The sequence below is a fragment of the Ptychodera flava genome, chromosome 4, assembly GCF_041260155.1.
Source record: "Ptychodera flava strain L36383 chromosome 4, AS_Pfla_20210202, whole genome shotgun sequence".
NCBI lineage: Eukaryota > Metazoa > Hemichordata > Enteropneusta > Ptychoderidae > Ptychodera > Ptychodera flava.
Genome location: NC_091931.1, coordinates 24,218,740 through 24,240,283, shown reverse-complemented (window position 1 = coordinate 24,240,283; position 21,544 = coordinate 24,218,740). Strand labels below are relative to the sequence as shown.

Sequence of the window (21,544 nt, the reverse complement as noted above, 5' to 3'; positions counted from 1 at the left end):
GTAATCAAGTAAATTGTTATTCGATTTGGTAAATTGTTATGGGTCAGATAAAATGCTCAATACAGTATTCAATTGGAATTATTGATATGATGGTTAATTTGCTTGGCGTTCCTTATATTTCGATGTTTGAACTATATATAAGCATGTTTGCTCTTTTTTGTTTTGTATTTTGAATCCGTGACCTTTAGCAATTCCTTCTGCTGATATGCATATCCAAAGTGGTAAAAAGAAATAATTAAAAATTATGTGTGGAAAATTTGTCTTCAAATCATTTTTTTTCTTCGAATCATTTTTTTCTAAATGAACAAAGCAGGAAATACTGCACATAAGGTGACAACAGAAGGGAAATTAACTAACCCTGCCCAAACATTTACTCTAGTCTAGAGGAAAGTAACTGGCGGCACTGTGGCCTTTATGTGACCTTTGCATTCTGCTTAGACCTATTACGTCTCATTTGGTGAAAACGCACACGCAAGCTAGAAGGCGAAATTGACAATTTCAGTCCTTGTTATTGCGGTTATTTGTGCCGGAGTGAAATATACTAGCCTCGGGGGGTGTTGTGTTAGCGATGTTGGTTTCAATCCTGTCCACACTGCCACAAGCAGCGGAGTTTCTTCATGCGTGAGTATCACGAGGAAATAAGACTAACTACCCAGTCATCAGCAGGGCTAACATGCTACTCAGATAACAGTATGGTAATTCATGAGGCTTATGCTTCCAATTGGCATCATGTAAAGCATCATGTTTTTTTTTCAACGGAGAGTGAAAAGCGCCAAAGACAAGGCCTACTGCAGAGATTCATTTCAGAACCATGAACACTTAGGTGAAGGTGCTCCGTTTGAAAAACCTAAAAAAATTAAACACTCAGAGCTGATGAACAGTCAAAATTAGATTACTGTTCACAGTGTTGCATACGGGTATACCTATTCCCATTGTCACCGCGCTTGTTTTCATTTCCCTGTTTTGTGGCAATTATACAGGAAATTTTTGGCGCTACAAAATACTGATTTATGGATCAATTGACTGGATGATGGCGGTTCATATTTCTCATCTTTGACTTCAACTATTGTCATTCATAACGCTGAAAATATGTGCAGAAGAGGTATGGTCCATCGAGAAATGAATTATTTTCACTGCCGTGAAGTCAGCTGAGCTTACTTGCACACCAGGGTGTTGTTTCTGAATGCAAGCAGAAGCAACAAAGGATCAGAATTCAAAAAGTGAGTTAATTTGCAACAAAAGTTAATTACGATATGTAGCAAAGTTTGTTCCATTACACTGAGAAATGAACGAAGCAAAGCTGTTTTTGAATATGAATGAAGACAAATAAATCTTACTTTGTACACTGACATTAAATGTGATATATTTCTTGTATCTTCAGAAAGTGCTTGATGACAAATCAAAATGGAACCAATTATTACCAAAGGATTCTATCTTCCTCTCAGTAGCATGGAAAAATCAATTCTCTGTGTCTATCATCAGTACATCTCAACTAGAGCAATAAGCATCTAAAGTGTATGACTGAATTATTTCACAGAACTGTTTGAAAGCTGATATGTCAGCCGCTGAGTAGCAAGTTGAACTTCTTTCCCACGGTCAATGAATTATCTCAGAGAGGATTTTATCTGACTTTCATGAGCAGTTTGGCAATTTCCAATACAAATAGAACTGTTATGCATGCAGGGAGTACAACTTCAAGATGACCCATACCCTGTACACGGTACAGCTGATTTGCCGTATCCTTTACAAGGTTGCCCGCTCCGTATCCCCGACACTCAATTACGGGACATTAATGAGAGTGTCAGCCCGCTTGTATTGACCTTACCCAGGGCTCGGGGCAATACGTAATTGTAAGTATCAGGCTACCCACCACTTAATATCACTTTCTTGTAATTTGTTCAAACAGAGCATGTGCCACATTTCTGAAGGCTATACATTTCATTTGAGTTGTTTGAAAAGTAACGCATTTCATGGTCACGTCAATTGCAGGTTTCTGGTCACATTTTGTGCATATCCTCAAATGGCTGGAAGCAGCAACTCGAGAAATACAACTAGAAATAGATCCTTTGAAAATGTAATGATACTATCCAATTACTTAAAGGGGCAGTTCTCAATCCCTGGTTCTTGCATTAGTTCTTGTTGACATTGAGTATTTACATGGTGTTAGTCCTATGTTTTCCATTGAAATGTTTATCAAGTTGGTCAATTTGCTTTTAGATACAGCTGATATATAATCTACCCCTTTAATATTTTCTGATCTTGAAAAAAGTTTAGCTGCTGTGTTGAACATTACACAAATACAGGAAATCAAAAAGTATAAACGTACTAGTTAGGAAGTGAAAAACATAAGCTTAGGCCAAATAAAAATGAATTGTTCTGTTCTGATAACATGGTTTTCAAAAATAAGGTAGTAAGGTCGGCAGGAAATTTTTTTCCAAAATATTTTTACTTTTAAATATGCATTTTTCAGGATTCAGGGCAGTCAAACACTGACCACAACATTTCCAGAAAAATGTATCATACATATAAAAGGAAAAAAAACATAAAAGACATCCGCATTCAAGTACAAATCAAATGCCAAGTAACGAACGCGTGATTTTACGGGTATTTTCTTTGTTTTTTTTATTTCCATGTTTACGTAGCTCAAAAAAGTTTAGGGTCAGCAGGTAAAAATAGGGTAGGTCGGGTTATCAGAACAGCACAATTTTTTTTTTTGTTCAGCCTTATAACTGCCACCATACACTCCTTTTCAGTTACTTCAAAATGTAGTCATATCATCCAATTACTTATTTTCTGAAAAACAAGCTGTTGTCCTGCATTAAACAGTTGCAACAAAGCTCAAAGCAGTAATATGTTGAAGGCACTGAATTTTAAGTCTTTATTAATGATGGGAATTACCGACAACAAAAAAACTTGTTGTAAACAATGCAATAACTCCCATTTCGACCAAAGTAAGACTTTCATGGCCCCCGTGTCTCACATGGCTGTGATGACGAAAAAAGGATATGATGTAAATGAAATTTTTTTTTTCTTGAACTTTAAACTGGGATACAGTCATCGCAACTGCACTCAAATGTCGTATAGGACCATACGACCAATCTAAACACTGTATCCAAGGTACGATGGTGATCATAAAAAGTTAAAACATGTCTGTCATAATCTACATCCTATAATTTAAATGTTGCAGCTATGACGATGAGGTGCATCTAGATATCGTGCACTACATACATTGTTTGTGAACAAGAAAACTTGCACAGGCACTGTTCCGACAACTGTTTCCCTTTAACCAGTCCATGGCACCTCAAAAATCAAATATGGAAATATGGCCACATTTTGTGCGCTAATGGCTTTCAGTTATAAGCTCCACAAATTCAGTTTATAGATGGGTGGATGGACAGACAGACAGACTGACACATACATAGACAGGCCGCCAAGTGTGCCTCTGGCACATGGGAGCTAAAAACACAAAGTGATACTTAATGTGCCCAAGTAAGATTACCAGATGTATGTATTTTAGGATAAGTAAACGCACTGTATAAATGCTGATTATTCTAACATTACATAAAATGTTTTATTTCCTATGATAATAATTCAGTGAACTAAAGACATATGGTACATGTCAAAAATTGACATATCAGTAATGGTTGTCTTTGGTGCCATCTATATTCTAATACCATTTGAACTTTAAAGAAGCGGTTCTCAATCTTTGATTCTTGCATTTTTGCCAGTTTGGTCATTAGCTGTATACACAATGTTTAGAGTTGTAACCAGTGGCCAGTTTGTGATCAATTTCCTCAGATAAAGAAATTGATAAAATACCTGCCACTTTTGGTAATCTACACAAGTGAATTACATAAAATTCAAGGGATTTTGATCATTCTGTAAAGGTCACAATATAATGACTGCCTGCTATATGTAACAATTCTCCCCAGGCAGTCCTGTTTTTAAAAGTCAGCCAAGTCTTTAAAATACAGAATATCATAACTTCTTGAATATTCTTCGTCTTCTGCTGCCCCCCCCCCCCTCCAGCCCTCATTCAACCATACTCATCTCATGACTGATATCAAAAGAAAGAAGACAGAAATCATGATTCTGTTCAAATTTTAGCAACTACGTTTCGCTAAACTTAAGTCATGGATATAGAAATTTACTTTTCACTGAAAGTGGAAGAAAAACATGGTAGAGAGACTTCGATGTGGCAGATGGATGTTGTTTGATGAAAAGGAAAACTACAGGGCCCAATAGGCTGAATATTTCACGGTTAAACCTTGATATTGATAAAAGATGGAGGTAGGCCAATGACTACCAGTATTACTATTTCTAGGCTATCTACTAGTATACTATACAGCACATGTCCTGGGGGACGGAAACAATTACACACAACTGATAACAGAGTTTTGCAAAGCTATGATGGAAATACTTGGTTTCGACATCATGACACTTTTTTCTCTTTTTGTAACAAAATGAAAAGATACATATTTTATATTTTATGAAAAACACTATACGGAATGGAAACACATTGAGATTTTCAAACTTTGAATTATGGACTGAGGGAAAAGCAAAGTCACACATTTCCTCTTACACAGAAAGAATCAGATAATTATCGATACCGACTGTGCTGAACTGATCAGGAAGGTGCCTGTAGGTATTCAACGTAATACTGAGCTCCTCCATTCTAAAAAACATACAATCTATATTTGGGCAACACTGTGCAAAAAGATTCCAGTGCAAACCAAATCCCCTATTTGAGGACTTCAAATTGTAATTTCCTTGATATTGTCTTCATAAGTCACAGAACACACAAGCCAATATGTCAGCATTTTATTGCTTTCATTAATGTCATTTCACAGACATAAAATTTGTCTTACATTTTGTTCTGTGTTGGTACCTAATATTTCAGTAACTCAATGGGCTTATAATAGACATGTGTACTCCCGTATTTAAAGGTAAAAAGCATTAAAGTACGCAAACTCTATACTCCATCGGGTACAAGCCAATAAAACTGCTCGCCGGTACAAATAATTTAAACTGCTACCAATAAAACAGAAATTCCCACGGGATTGATGTAATTTTGTTGGATAAGTTAACTTTTTTATCGCCTTGGGTAAAAATCTCCAACTGGGATGTAAAATGCATTATGAATGTAATTGCCAGGAGTCTCTGGTGAATTCCTTTCTGTCTTTGTGTTCATGGTCTGATGTCACTTGATGTGATTTCATTTTAGGTCTCTCTCATGAAGCTATTCACCAAGTCATGGATTATCGCAAACATTAGAATTTTGAAAGGAAATGGGCAAAATAAAATTTTCTTCAGCAATTATGATGGTTACAATGGCCGAGTAGCAATAATTTTTTCTCTCTCTCATAGATTATTGTCACAGAGCCTTGATATGGAAAAATAGCAATGGCAGGTTGATAGACATGAGAACAGAATACAAATGAGAAAATGTACCAGCATGAGAAAAGGTAATTTTCTGTGTCTTTTATCATTTATTTTATTGTAATCTATACATTTCATTTTATTACAGCCAGTCATGGCCAAACACCATTGATTTTGCGAGGACCATCAATAAATGTGGTAGAAGTACATGTTCTGGTCAGAAGAAATGTCATTTTGAGGAATTTTAATGTCCCTATACTTTCAACAGAAAGATCTAGTGGGGAAAATGTCTCATTCCTTTTCGGTCAAAATACATTTGAAAGTATTGAAAGAAGAGTGCTTGCTATGATTTGCAGGTTTTAGAAAATCACAATTTGAGAAAATTGGGAGGTAAAATTAAGGTAAAAAACTGAACTACAAGTGCCACATTTCAATTGGTCTCGATTCACAGATGTTTTTAACATGACATCTAGTGGACAGGAGAAAGTGGTTTTAGATATGAACTTTCTGGCTTCTACAATATTCTTTCACAATATTTTTCAAGCAAATACACCAATATGCATCAACAATACTTTGAAAAAGAAAGAGAGTCTTCATGTGTACATTAAAACAAAAATGGCATTACCTACTTTATCATTAGCTTCAGAATATCAATGAGAACTAATCCAAGTATGTAGGTTAATCATGCAAAGTGGACAATATCTGGTCTGAGACAGATTCAATTTCGCAACATTTGGAGGTTCAGTTTTTGACTGCATGTTCCGCAGATATTGTTTTTAAACTAACAAGCACAAGTTCACGTTGCGTATGCAAGCTCAAAGTACTCTTTGAAGACAATATACCAGTCTTCTTACATTAAACCCGTTTGATTTCATGCAAAGCATTTTCTGTGAGCGTTGCAGTGGTTACAATAACCCTATAAAGCTCTACACAGTAAAATATGCCCTGGGAGCATGCTGGGATTATCAACAGAAAGCGATAGTATTTCTCCTGCACCTTGCAAAGCAACATAACATTATAGGTGTTGTTAGCCTTGACAATTTCACAAGAGCAGAAAACAGTACGATTTTTTGCCTCGCTTCTGTCAAAAGATTGAAATTTTTTGCCTCGCTTCTGTCAAAAGATTGAAAATACCAAAATGTCACACTATCACACCCCTGACGTCAGTAAAAAGAGTCACACCCATTTTTTAGAGTCAAATTACTGAAAAACTGTAAATATTGAGTACAGACGCTCTTGTACGATCTAAATCTTGCAATTAAAAAGAATTACCCTCACTTCCTAGACACTTAACACATGCTTCTTTGGAAATAGACATATTGCACACAGACACATATCTTTATTAATCTCTTTGAATCCATAGCTATCCTCCTGCACTCAAACTTGCCCATGAAACAACACTCTTCTTCAAAGAGAACATGCAGCGAGATATACAGACACTAAAGTCTTTCGCGGCCACATCAACTCTACACCACAACTCTTCAAAGAACTGCAAGTACACACAATGAAAGATGCTGACTGTTCAGCTCTTGCAGTTTGAATCAGTGTACAATGATGACATTGTGCATAAAATTATCTTTTAACCAAGGGCATTTCAGCAGAAAGTTTGGGATCATCGATCCACGGCAAAGAGCGGCGACTTCTCCCCAATCCTGCTGACTGTGCCCTTTCACAAGGCTTAATCGACGGAATACTAATTTCACGTGCCCGCAAGGAATGAAAGTTTGCTACAAAGAGTTAGAATGAATCGCTGAATACGTCTCACTGTGTTTCCGTCATTTAGAAACCAGATCAGCGAAGTAATTTTCCTTTGACTCTAAAGAGCAGATTTCCATTCTGTCTCAACAGTTTATTCCATGCACTCAATAAGGAGTTATACAGCACTTTGTATGGAACAAACTCCCTAACTGCAATCATAATTTTGTTGGGGAAGTATAATCTTTATGCTGTAGTATGCGTGAGAGTTAGAATATAAATTATGCCAGGAGATAGCTCTCTAAATGAAACTGAATTTAGCTCAATGTACATTACAAGAATGTGCCAGGTTTTATAAGTTAACCTCTCCATCTTTATTAACCCTTTGAGTGCAGTAATTTTTCCCACCAAATTTTAGTGCAACATTTTACCAATTTTCATGAATTTTCCTGTCATCTTTTTTATAATTTTGGACCAAATGGACATAACATTACATTGGCTACAGTTTTTTATCAAATTTTTTTGGCAAAAGTCTGAAAACAATTGACTGATATAGGTGGCAAAAACTGACTTTGGTGCTCAAAGGGTTAATATTAATAAAACAAAATTACAAACAGCACATACATTTGTTACGTGTAATACAGAAATGGTGCCGTGCTAACAATTTTTCAAAATATCCATTTGTGTCGCACCGCTCAGTAATGTACTTTATTACAACTTTAGCCTGGATAAAACCAGTTTCAAATCTGCTCAGGAAATATGTTGTATCCATCAATCATTTCACTATAAACTGGCAAAGGGGAATGGTACATTTTATTAGTCTAGTTACAGTTCATTCATTTTGAACTCGCAACTGTGTTGGGAGTCACTCTGAGACAGACGTGTGTAGATACCATGCTGCTACGCACTACATTTTATTGCAATGTACATCCATGTCAGAGATACAGAACATTGAAAAGATTTTCCGGCTATACGGTTTAATTGCATGGATCCACATATGGAATGTGGTAATTATATACATCACTGTTACTTTTGGCAGATGATGGCTTAGATGGTGTGCATAATCACGACAGATTATCAATACTAGTTACCTTTGAACGCTAGGTCAAAATTGTCCAGCCCAACAGAGATGTTGATGTGCAATTGTATCAACAAACGTCATCAGACACAAGATACAAAAATACTGAATGCCATGAAATATGTGCGCTGACACATATTAAACCACAGAGCAATTCTATGTCAAACCACAAAGTAATTCTATCTGCCAGTTAAAGTCATAAGTAAAATCCATTATTATACACCTGCATCTGTATTAAACCTATGGAGATTTGTCGTAAAGTAAGTTTCTGTATTAGAGGACACAGAGTCTATTACAGCGAATTTCAAAATAGCTTGGAATTACAACGTGCTTTGGTGATAAGGAAAACGTTCCTGGTGATAGAAAATGACGGCACCTGCATTCATTACAAACGTTCTACTTCCATAAAGTTTGCAACAATTTAAGCCAATACGTCGTTCACTGTGCCACAGTCAACATTGTATGTGTTGCTGCGCTCCCATTGAAAAACTCACTCGTACACTGCTTGAACATTCTTGTTGATGAAACTGCACAGAACGCTAACGATAGTTTTTTTCGGCACAGTGTGTACAGGTTGGTACAACGATTGGTGTTTCCTACACTCAACGTGTTCTGTGAGTGATAACAGTGGACGTCGTATCGGGTTAAATTGTTGCAAAATCTATGAAAGGAGAACATTTGCAATTGATGCAGTTGGCGTTATTTTGTATCGCTAGAAACGTTTTTCTAATCACCCTGGCACGTTGTAATTCCAAGCTATTTTGAAATGTACTGTAACTTGACCTTTGACCTCACAACATCTTTACACCACCACAGGGAAAAACAAGAGATGACTTAAAATGTTTTTACAAAAAATATACATCTAAATATTCAGGCAGTCAATAATGGTCTGTCCAAAACCAGGTTTTGGACAGGTTACCTGTGAATATGAGTGAAATTATGCAGCTGAATTACAATTGAAGTTTCGTTCTAAATGCTTAACAGATGCGCTGAACGCTTTCCCAATCTGCATGTGGTTGCGCAACTCAGTACACTATGGGCGTCCTCAAAACACTCTTTTTTAAACTTTTTCTGGTGTTTAAAAGGTGTTTAAAAATAAGGCTATTCACAGAATTCTGGGATTTATGTCCTCGTACATTGTACTGCACAATGTACTCGGACACAAATTCCGGTATTTTGTAAAGAATGATATAATATAATATAAGGCCGTCATTCTGATCCCATGCTGATCAGTAGTACCATGTCCTACAAACCGTTAACATCATGTTTGCTTATTTTTCACATGCAAGTGCATGGCACCATTGGTAGTTGTAGCTGCAGCTATTTAATCTAGGCTGTCCCTCTAAAGTGCCTGGTGAAAAATTGAATTGCCTTGCAAATGTGTGAAACTATCTACAGGTTAATCCATCCAATGACTTAGATAGCAGATTAGAGGGCCTCAAATCCACCATACCTACACCATGCTAAAGAATTGACAAATAAAACTAATGTACATGACATTAACATCCGGCCATGATGGATACTTCAGAATATCATTTCTATTGAAAGAGAGACAACATTACCGTAATTGTCAGATCAAATCGGAAGAGATTTGGCAATTAGGAGAATTACTAGACCATCACCACATAACTGCTGTCAATACATGAAAATTACAGCTCGTAGTGATTGCAAAGTTCATTGCGGACAACCTCAGTGCTCCAGAATTTGAAAATCGTCAACATGATGAAGACACAGGATCTTAATCATCATATTTTCAGATGGTTTCATTCTACAGCCGGTACATACCAGAAGGCACAATGCATACTCGTGTCAACATGAAAAATCTTCAGGAAGAGCTCAACTTCAAAAATTGTCAGCCAAGCATGGTAATGTTACACGCGTGTATAGATGTTTAAGCAAAACCAGGATGGCTCACTCACAGACTATGATGTCCCATCGCACGATCTTTTGATAAGAATTATGCACTTAAGTTAGTGCAGCTAAGTTTTTCCCAAACAGCAGTGTACATATTGTCAAAAGTTGACCCTGAACACCCCTAATGTCTGTTAATAATTCCGTACAAAAAAGCTTTACAATGGGGTTAAACCATGATCCAGGGAGGGGAAAGAGTATGACTTAGGCTGTGACTTAACCTGGGCCATTAATAGCACACTGGAACATAAATCCAATGACTTGATATACTGTGACAAAGTAAAGTTTACATGCTGTTTGCTCATTTCCATGCTGTTGGCGTACACTTAGTATCAATAAATTTTTTCCTGATGGTTCAATGTGTCTGCGCGTCCATGATAGTGATTGTTTTAGGGAGATTAAGGTCTCCCGCGGAACACATTAATAAGGTGAATTAGCTAATATTTTCCTGATTACAAATGTTGTCCGCAGTTGGCAAGCAGATGAATGGCACCATCATCTGGGAGGGTTGCGGCAACGCTAAGGAGTTGAGATTTGCATGAGCTGTTCAGGAGAGCATAAATAGCGGCAAAGAAGAAAGAGAGAGTTGTTGATATGAAGATCTGCCGAGTAATGGAAATCTCAATAAAGAGCAATTGCCATGACTGCCTCCCCGTGATGACATTACTCATTACAAGTGTTCAACCGGGAGATGGCAGGGGTTGCGGAGCAAACAGACAGCCACTGGAGCATTGGTGGATGACGGCAGATGGGAAACGGTTGCTGTGGAAACAGCATGATGTCTGGGAGGCGACTGTGTTGCTAGAAATGATCTCTATAATGCTATAGCCTTGGCGGGGGCTCGGGTTTGTGCAAAGATCTTGCTTGGGTGAGGAACAAAATCTCTTCGATGATAAATGGTTGACAAGGGATAGTGACTTGCCATTATTAGGAATGGTTTGCAATTTCACAATATGTGTATACTGTCTGTTTGTTGTGGCTCAAACTGCAAATAATTTCTGAACAGTATACACAAGATTCTCGTTCCTGCGTACAAAGTCGTTTAATTCTAACAGCATGACGTACACGGGTGTCTACCTTCACAGAAAACAAATTTCAGACAATTCAGTGTTTCAAGCAACTGAACTGTTGCACTGAACTGAAAGATACCACCCATCAGGTAAAGTATACATGTAACATTAAAGTGTGCCGGCTGGAAACTCACTCTTTCCTAATACCGGTACATGTCTTTTTCAGAAGAAAGGAATCATTTGAATTCACTCTTGGTTCACGCCGCGTGCGTGGGTGTATACAGTCATGCAGGAGTGGTCACAATCTTGAAATTTATTGCAAGCATCTGCTGGGTATAAACTGCTGAATCACAGCAATCAGTGCAATCTTTGATCAGATTTCCAATGTTGTGTTGGTAGGGCATCATGTCTTAAATATACCATCAGGTGAGTCCAAACTTTGCGCCAAAAACAGAAAAATAATGAAGATAAGCTCTTTCTAATATTTGCCTCTGTTCACAGTACTACATATAAAACTGACTTTGTCGTCAGAGGTTTTAAAACTGATTTGTGAGTAAAATACCCCGTGTTGGGTGCAGCACTCCCTTAGAAAGACAGGAATAATAGAGATTATAGACATGTCTTCCAACATGTATATTTTCCGACACTAAAAAGCATCTCTTCACATACATTCCTGTTTATAGCCAACACTTTGTCATACACAAAAAATATGCCAGTTAGTTTGGTTTGCGAGACAAGTGATAAACATTGATGAGTGGGACTTGTATAGCTAGTTCAGGCTGAACAACTTGCACATTGCATTCTGCATTGTTACCTAGTACTCTTATCAGCCATAGATCAGTTCCACGAAAGTACTGGAACAAGACATACGCATTGACTGTTACTAAGAAATGTCCTACAAACGACACAGACGTGACAAAGAACAGGTGTTTATATGTGTATATATATATATATATATATATATATATATATACACACACATACACACATATATATAAATATATATATATTATATATACATTATAATAACAAAAAATTACTTCCAGTACAAAGTAATGATATCTGGTGCGGAAAGCGAATATATATATATATATATATATATATATATATATATATATATATATATATATATACTAATGGGAGTTCAGCAGATCACATTGACCCTGTCACCCCCATTTCCCTCTCTAAAGGTCCAACTTTCCCACAGAAAGCAATGGGAATGGTTCAAATCATGGTAGTGAAAGGGTTAAGCCAGGTATCGCCATGCTGCATATGGCATATTACCGTTGGTGATGTCTAAAGGATGCATCTAGTGGACAAATATGGAAGCTTGTCACGGGGAGATTAAAGCAAAGGCAATAGATTTCTAAATGTTGCATGAATTTCGAGAAGTAGCCATACTGTCTGGCTTTCAGGAATTTTGCTAACTTTGTCCCATGATGAGCACCCGACCAGCGAAAAAACCTGACAACTCAGCGCCGTCGACCGATCCAAAAGCACAGCATTCTGTCGCCAGTTGGCCAGTCCCTGGTGTGACAGATTTCGCTATTTATCTCACGGATGTGAGAACGATACCTGGCAAGTTCATGAGTTGCTCTATCTCAATGACGGCACTAACCTTTGATTCAGTCTAACAAAACCTCCTTTATCTCTATCAAGGATCTATAAATACTGAAATTGCTGAGTCAATTGCTCTCTCGGAAAGGCCAATGACATTAGCATAGTGATGGTCTCATTTGTAGCAATTCTCATCTGTGCGGGTTTAGAGTCTTTCAAGAATGGGGACTTGCCTGCAGCTTGGCTGTAAATGCATGCATGATGATGCTAGTTTTCACATGTACACACAAAGCTTGAAACTGTTTGTTGCGTTGCAGAATTTCTTCATCAAGCTTCTGTTAAGTCTTACCAGGCTACATACAATTCAAGGAGTAGATGTACACTCATAAACATAATGTCACTTCACCATTTTTTGATGTATTTACAAAACGATAAATATAAAATTCCTGGAAGGATAGTTTTGTATAATACATCAGCTTACATCAGAACACTGTCAACTGGCTGTCGGCCAAGACTAATAGACCCGTTCAATCAGTTAATCAGGTTGTGCCAACTGCAATGTGCCACACTACACTGTACCAGTGCACTTGCAACGGTACCCTACATAATTTTAAAACATTCTGTGGTACCCAAGACACTTCAGTGTACTGTACAAAGTACATATTAATCAATACAATTTTTCGGTCAGTGTATGCACTTACAGCCAATTAAAATGCTGTTTTGAAAACCGTAACTTCCATACTGTGAGCATCAGCTACATGTACGATTTGATGAGAATGATTATAGATGCCGACATTTGAATATTTTGGTGACACTTGGGTAACGACAACTTTTTAGAGTTTTTGAACTGTGTATATTATGTCTATTTGGGCACATCATGCAAGTGATCTGCGTGACTTTTTTTTACCTAAATTTCAGACCGGGAAAAGTCTCAGGTCTGTATACCGAGCAATTGCTAACGATTACAAACATGATAAACGCCAATGGGAAATAGTAATTCTATCTAACATGTGCTGTAGAATTTCAGTAGCATTCTTGAGGACTTGACAAGCTTGTCAGTGCACTCCAACACAGGAACAGCAATGTCGGGAGCAGTGTACAAGCCGCAAGTGGAAAATCACATGCCCATTGAGTTACACATCAGGATGCGCCTGTCACGAAACTGTCCAGGCAGAAAATTATTCCACTCGGAGAAATGTGATTGACACGTGTTAATACGGTTTCTACAGCGTTGGTTTCTTGATTAGAATGAAAATGACTGTCTTCTCTGTAACCTTTGACCCTGATCGTCATTTGCGCAGATTACACGATGACATGACAGGAAATCGCAATCACTCTCTTGATTTCAGGCTACGCCTGAAAAGCTGATTTCATTACAAGTATTTTCTAAAGTCCATAGATTATTTCATATTTCGATGATAATTATGGGAAAATAATTCACACTTCAACTTGCAATGACATCTGAGCTTTTCATGGTCTTCCGTCGACTTAAAATTTCTGCAGAATTTTAATTTTCGAAAATTGACTGGTAACTCTTCACAAAGGCTGTTCTATACACACAACAGATCATCTTTTTTGTAACTTTAATGTTGAACTCTGCTGCAGCTTACTACATCTATAAGCATAATGAAATCTTTTTTTTTCTAATCAGCAATTTTCATTCTTTCTATCTACATGTACCTACTGAATCAATTACGGTTTCATACACCTTGTCAACATAATGCGAGAACTAATTCTTCAACCTTCACAAACTTAAATTACACAGAGGAATTCTGTTTTCTTCTGCGCTTTGGGAAAACAGGAATACGGATGATGAACTGGAGAAGTGTGACCTGGGATAATCTCAGAGTGACTGGGATGTACCCGAGGGACCTCACAGAGAATACCTGAGGAACGTTGGTAACATTTTATAGGACTTTATCTAGCTGTAATAAAAAGCCCTGCCTGTCACTCTAATAAGGCTGGATTCTCTCACAAGGTTGGTTTTTTTAGTCACACGCTGAAAGTGCGACCACCTAACGTGCTTCACACATGTACCCTAACACTTTTCATTTCATTTCAAAGCTGTCCCGGGCGATTAAAACCGATCCTCTCCGGAATATTCAGCGAACAAAAAATGCAGCAACAAGTCAAAACAGAGTCCCTCATTGTGCAATCTTGACAACAAAACAAACGTCGAACATCAGTCATGTCAAAGTAACAACCGACTTTGACAGTCTGATGCAGTCAGCCATGAAGCAGAAAAGAAACATTTTTCCGTGCATTGTGAACTGCAATCAACTTTAATCAAATTGTATATCAAAGTTGAGAACATTTTATCTCTGTAATCAGTTCCCAGCCAACATATTCATCCTTTCAACCACATTTAAACTTCTAATGCTTTGTTGGCGGCACCTGATAAGAACATTACACACTGGAAAACATTTAAGTCCCCAAAAGTCCTCTGTGATTGGAAATCTAATTTTCCAGGACTTGTAATTTCATTATATAAAGTCTTGGAATGCACTTATGGCTGCAGGTTTGAACCATGATGGTATTATATCCTCTGAGGCTGACGATAAAGGTTTGAAATGTCAACTGACAGTACATTCAGGCATCAAATAAGTTTTCAAGGGATGAGAGCTAGCTTCCTTTTTAAATGAAAGTGCTGCCAATCTTCGCACTGCCAGGCCATTTGAATGATTATCAACTCCCAAGGAGTTATAAAATCATTGTTCATGACCATTGGAATACGGATCGCCGCATAGAGTACAGTTAACAGATTGAAAAATTTCATAAAGTGAGTGGTTAGAGAGCAAAGTGAGCTACCTGGTTGTAATAAACCATAAGCTTGAATTTGACCTAGGAATCAAGTTCCATAGTCAAACCAGTCCCCATCAGAGGATTTCTGGAGGATGCTAAAAACTGCTTTCAAAGAGAGAGCAATATTCACTGGTTTTTCTTTTGTGTTCATTCAAGAATCCGTAAAACACAATCATGATGATTTAATTACGTCAGCAGGACTAGAACACAAGAAATATTACCAGTACACTCAGAGCAATGAGCAATATTACATACACCTATGACATAGACCACTCAAATGCGTAGTTTTCTCGAGGAACAAACAAGCCTTACAGCTTTCTCTGGTGACTTATAAAAGTATGACAGGGGTAAACATTTGAAATTGATACCTCAGTCTTTTTCTTTCATGGCTTTGCTTTAAAAATTGAAAAACGTCAAATAACTTACGTTATTTCATACAATTTCAAATCCCTGGATTTCATTTATGGCCTAGTATGAGACCTAGATGAGATTTTTTACACCTTCACGCTACAGGCAAATATTTGCAATGGACTAACCATCACCTGCCGCCGTCGTGGATTTCACAGCTAATGTATTCATCAGCACAGCTATGGGCAAAGGTAACGCAATAAAATTACAAGATATGATTGCATTAGAATCCCGTCTCAGCAGTAAGTTGCCTGCGTTAGTGAATTTTCATCTTCCTACGTACCTAGCAAATTGTAATTAGGTATATGTATTATATTTCTTTCAATGCTGTCGGGGAGTCCCCATTCTCAAACACATATCTTTCTCGATTTTACAATCGAGGATTACGCTGATAGATGGCTTCAACACACTAAATTTTGCCATGCCGAACTGCAAGTGGCAAGGTACAGCGCCACCTATGGCCTCTGAAAGCGGTACTTTTGTTTTTGTGAGCAAGGCGCCCACAGTTGGCTCTATCAAAACAGTTGGAAACATCCAGACTAACTGAGGATGAAAAATACATGATTTCCTTCAGCTCATACACACAACATGGTAAGCAGAAGAGTCTTGCCAATAGAAAAGGAAAAACTGGAGAACTGCTGAAAAGGATGAAGGAAAATCGACGATATGTAACACTGGACAGCTGAATGTCACGATAGAACATGCTGTATGAATAATAGAAACATCATTGACAGTTTGACATATAAGACATAATGGTTCATCATTACAAACAGGTAAAAGGAACACGGTTTCAATTGATGCTTATGACTGATTTGAAACTGACACTCATCCTACTCACATGCCTATACTGAGACACAAACACCTCACTTTGACACAACACACTTTCATTTGATGGGATGAAGTCCAACCTACAATCATTTTCCACAACCAGGCAACTCATTCTGACACAACACACATCCATTTGATGGGATTTAAGTCCTACCTGCAATCATCTTCCGCAACCAGGGATCAAGGTTAACTGTGCAAGGTAAATATTTCCTCATGTCTCCAACTCTGAGAACTGGAAGTCCCTTGGCAAGGTAAATGTGGAATCCGCGTACATTGCCGTCAATTTCTAGCAGCGGCTCAATCTCCTTGTTGGGAGGAATTTCATCCATGACTCTGTAAGTAGGAACAATTTTGGCAAAAAAAGACAAGTTCTGAAATATGTTAAATAGGATGCATTTTTAGCTGACTTCCATGGTGTGCTTGGCTGAAAAAGAATATAATGCTTTATTGAAAGTATAACAGGTCAAGGGTCATATCGTAAATTAAATCCTGGTGATGATAGCACATTGGTCACTTACAGTTGAAGCATGAAATTAATTTGTACAGTTCAATTTGATATGAAGCTACAGATATGATGATGAACAACAACTACTGATATCAAAAGTAAGTGTGCTGCTTCAATAAAAGAACTCAAAGTAAACTTTCTTGCACCTAACCTTCTAACCACCAATGTTTGATGCTGCCCTCTGTTTCCAAGAGCAAAAATTGTTCTCTATACAGGTAAAATGGAGTGAAACGATTCAACTCGCATACACACACTTGGCACTACATTGAGTACATCAAACCCACAAGTGAATTTGTGCACTCAGCTTCCCTAATTTCCCTGTCTGTGTGTCCACAAATCCCATTGAAAATAGTAAATGAACCTGGGCCACTTGTTGTGGAATAGTTTATTAACCTATTTATCGCCATGCCCTGTGAACTGGTCCACACTCACCACTGATTACAAAGCGTTTGGGTCAAACCATTTTGTTTGGGCCAAACCATTTTGTTTCAAAGGAAACAAAATGAAGATATCTTCTCACTTACTTTTCATAGATACTTTTCAATGGCTGATGATCTTCCAGGGTATTTTCATGTTCTTCAAAGTAGTAAATCAGCCAAGACGTTCTGTACGGCCACTGTTCTGTCATATTAATCCAGGCAGCTAGGTTGTGCCAATTGAACTCTATGTTGTGTGCTCTTAGGAGTCGACCTGACAAAAAGCAAACAAGTATTGGTATTCCACTGTATGTGATAGAACATGCCCTCATGGGAAGATGTGTTCTCCTTCTATATAAAGGGATTTAATTTATTTCACTTTGATAAGAACTGAAATCAAGCTTTTTCTACCAATTCAATTTCTAAAACTAGCTAAAGACTTCATCGGTATTCTACACACACAGACACACACTGTAACTCTTCAAAACTCGTACCATATATTTCAGTTTTTCAATCATAATTTGAATCAAGTCTGGAGTATACACGTCCCGGTAATTTCCTCGATAGACTCACACAGGGTGTTTTCTTGTGGTATAGCACTCATTTACAAGTCAATGTAAGGCTTTGGAACCTGGAAGTCACTTTTACCAGAGGACTCGCATAACATTGCACATATTTCACTAGCACCCTCATTATTCCTGCAGGCCATCCCTAACAATCGAATAACTTCAAATCAAATCAAATTATGTGCAGAAATTCATAGTAGCAAGTTAACCTCAAAAGCCTTATAGCCTTACATTGTTTGCTTTTCATAATCACATGACCTTGTAGATGCATGATGGGTAGTTTTTTCAATGAGCCACTGTGATCTGTAGCAGCTACACGAAGTAAGATAATCTGGCCCTGCAGTCTAAGCAGACTCTCTCACACTTTATATATATATAAGCTACTCTCTGTGTTTCAGTAAATCATCAGTCATTTGAATAAATATCACCCTTAAATCTCTGTACATCACCACGGTCTAAGGGTGTTAAGATAGAATGTGCCTCGGACTCTCAAACTTTTACAATTCTTTTCTGATGTACCACCTGCGGGGGTTCATTTTAAAGCTCTTGGTGTAAGAAAACTTTTCATCATCTTATAGTTTTTCGAAAATCAAAAATTTTACTTTTCTCCATAGAGTTAACACAGGGGTGGTAGCCATTTTGAATTTCAGATATCATTAAATCTTGGGTAATTTGTCTCTACTACCGAAATTTGCACAGTGGCCCCCAATTTTTATTCCTGATTTTAAGAGGATAGTTGAAAGATTCCTTGAGGAAAGTTTAAGCAAACCTTGAAGTCTTTTTATTTTCGAGGCGCATACATGTACCACCTTAAAGTCAGGGATGAAAAAAATCAGTTATGCAGCAATTGGTATGAGCTCTTTGACTTTCAAGAGGAACTACAAATCAGCTCACATACTTACCCGTAATTGAAACAATATTCAACAGGCGCCTCATTCCTCTCGGATTCAGGTCGCCAAACTGGTCACTCTTGGTCAAGATCTTGGACAGGTCAAACATGGTGGACACCTGACGACTGTACGTCCTCTCCTTAAGGAGTTTCCTGGCTGCCTGTGTCCTCTCCTGGCGTGTGTGTACATGAACTAAGGAGGCATAGGAGGAATGCCTGGAAGTGGTCCGGGATAATGGCCTGCTGACATCCATACCAACTCCCTATTAAGTGAAAGAACAATGGATATGAATACATGGATATATTATCAACATATAATGTTTAATCATATTCAAGTTCCCATTTTTTATGTGATGGGGTATTGTTTCTTTGCCACCTATTAGTGACATAAGCTCGAACTTGGTTAAGCGATGTATTCATTGCTTTGATACAGTTTGTGAATGATGAGGGATGGTGAGTCTCTGTGTGTGTGTGTGTGTGTGTGTGTGTGTGTGTGTGTGTGTGTGTGTGTGTGTGTGTTTCATGAACTCTACAGCCTGTGGTGTGGTCGCAGTCAGAATAATCGTAACAATTTATCTCGGTTTTTGACCCTTCTTTTACAAGGGTGGGGATTTAGCTGAGTAGTTTTTGACTGTGATGTCTAAGGTAGGTGACTGATTACCGTAAGTTGTGAGTTCAAATCCCATCAAGAATTCACTGAATCTTGATGATTTTCTTTGCTAGGTTTGTTTTTATTTGAACACAAGTTCTTGTTCAAATCATCAAGGCAAGTTGGCACAAGACCACTAATTCATTTCCCATAGGCCACCACAGTAGCGTTGAGCTCGATTTTCCTATTTTAAAACATTCAGCGGCACGAATCCTCTTAACAGGTGTTAGGTCAATGTCAGCTTGACTACTGATTAATTTTTCATGTGGGCAAGTCCACGGAAATTTTGAGATAGCGATGAAAATAGCGCCCTCAGTGGTGTTTTTGACAAATTTCAGGCTTATTGTTATGATTTCTATTAGCCCTAGAACTCCTCATATTACCACCAAATGCTTCAGCCATTATTCACAACAGTCTGCATTTTGATTCAGGCAGAAAAATATCTTTACAAAAATTCTTGACGTTAAAGTTCAAACTAAACAAGCATCCATGCAGATATCAAACTTCAAGGTCTGCACTATTTTTCTTCCAAACTATCTTCGTGGGTAACGAACCCGGAAGTGAATTAGTGATCTTGTGCCAGCAGCAGTGAAACTTTCACTATTAAGCTTGTCAACACAGCCTGTACACATGCAATGTATACTGTTTTTGTTTACATTTGAATATCAGTTCAATACAGACAAAAATTCACTTGTTGATAATAACAATATATTCTATACACATACAGGCTGGGTTGACAAGCTGAATACTGAGTATCTAAGCATGCTTTCGGGAGTAGAACAAGATAGTGTAGTTGATGCTAAACAAGAAACTGTAGTTGACGTTAAAAACAAAAAATGTGACAAAATAATCAAAACTTACAGCTACAGTCCCTTTCATGATCAACAAAAATATTATACATGGCAAAGCATTGTGCTTATCCCTCTTGAGTCTTGTTGGCAAATGAGAATTCCCTTTTTTTCTTTTTAAATATTTTTTCAAATTTTTTTTCAGATTGCTTTTGAAATGTCAATTGAAAAAGCTATGGTAAACTGTGATGATAAGTTCTACGAAGGTCAACAGTGAAGATTCTGCAAACAAAACTCAAACACACAGCTACACCTTCATCAAATTCTGAAATCCATCTTACCTCCCCAACGTGATTGCCAATCATGGTGCCGGGAGAAGGATCTTCCACATCCGTGTAATCCTCATCCACTTTACGATATCTGCTCTCCAGAAAGAACGGTAACTGCACAATGTTTTTCAGATAGTCGTGTCCGCTGATATTGGAGTCCCGGAAGACTTTATCGAAGTTGATTTCGATGGCCTTGATGATGATGTGCGGATCGATGGCAAGGACTGTTATGAAGGGGCTCTGGTAGCCGGAGAAGAGGACGTTCACCGTCTCCAACACCTGGAGGACTTTGGCTTGCTCACAGCTGTCCAGCCCGTCCACCACAACCACCAGCCTGGTCTGCATCTTGGCGTATGCGTCGATGCATTTCACCATCTCCCCCATGAGCTCCACCTCACGCTTCAGCACACGCATGAAACCTTCGAGGCGCAGCTTGTTGAGGTTCTTGGCCGCCCTGAGAACCCGTTTCTTCTGAGATCGCACCAGCGAGTACAGGATCTGACCGAGGGTCTTGATGTTGATGAGGATGGCAATGCCAATTACAGACAACAATCCTATGAGTACACCATTAACGACAGGACTGTTGGTAATGCCCTTGTTGACACCGATGAGAATGACCCCAGTTATGATGCAAGCTATCACAATCAGGACGATTACAAATACTGGAAAGCAGCATATTTTTCTGAAATACCCTGTGCTACCTGAAAGAGAAAAGAACACAATATAGAGAAAAA

General features: G+C 38.0%; 1 protein-coding gene across 2 annotated transcripts in view; it reads right to left on the bottom strand.

The window, feature by feature from the left end:
- The window catches only part of LOC139131239 (kinase D-interacting substrate of 220 kDa B-like), a 134,227-nt gene that overhangs the window by 81,595 nt on the left and 31,088 nt on the right, over positions 1–21,544 (bottom strand). For both annotated transcript variants that reach the window (XM_070697220.1, XM_070697219.1), the window contains exons 18-21: positions 20,823–21,511; positions 19,058–19,307; positions 17,698–17,863; positions 16,823–17,001 (exon numbers count right to left, since the gene is read on the bottom strand). In XM_070697220.1, the coding sequence (XP_070553321.1) occupies positions 16,823–17,001; positions 17,698–17,863; positions 19,058–19,307; positions 20,823–21,511 (1,284 nt within the window). The remainder of the gene's footprint in view (positions 1–16,822; positions 17,002–17,697; positions 17,864–19,057; positions 19,308–20,822; positions 21,512–21,544) is intronic.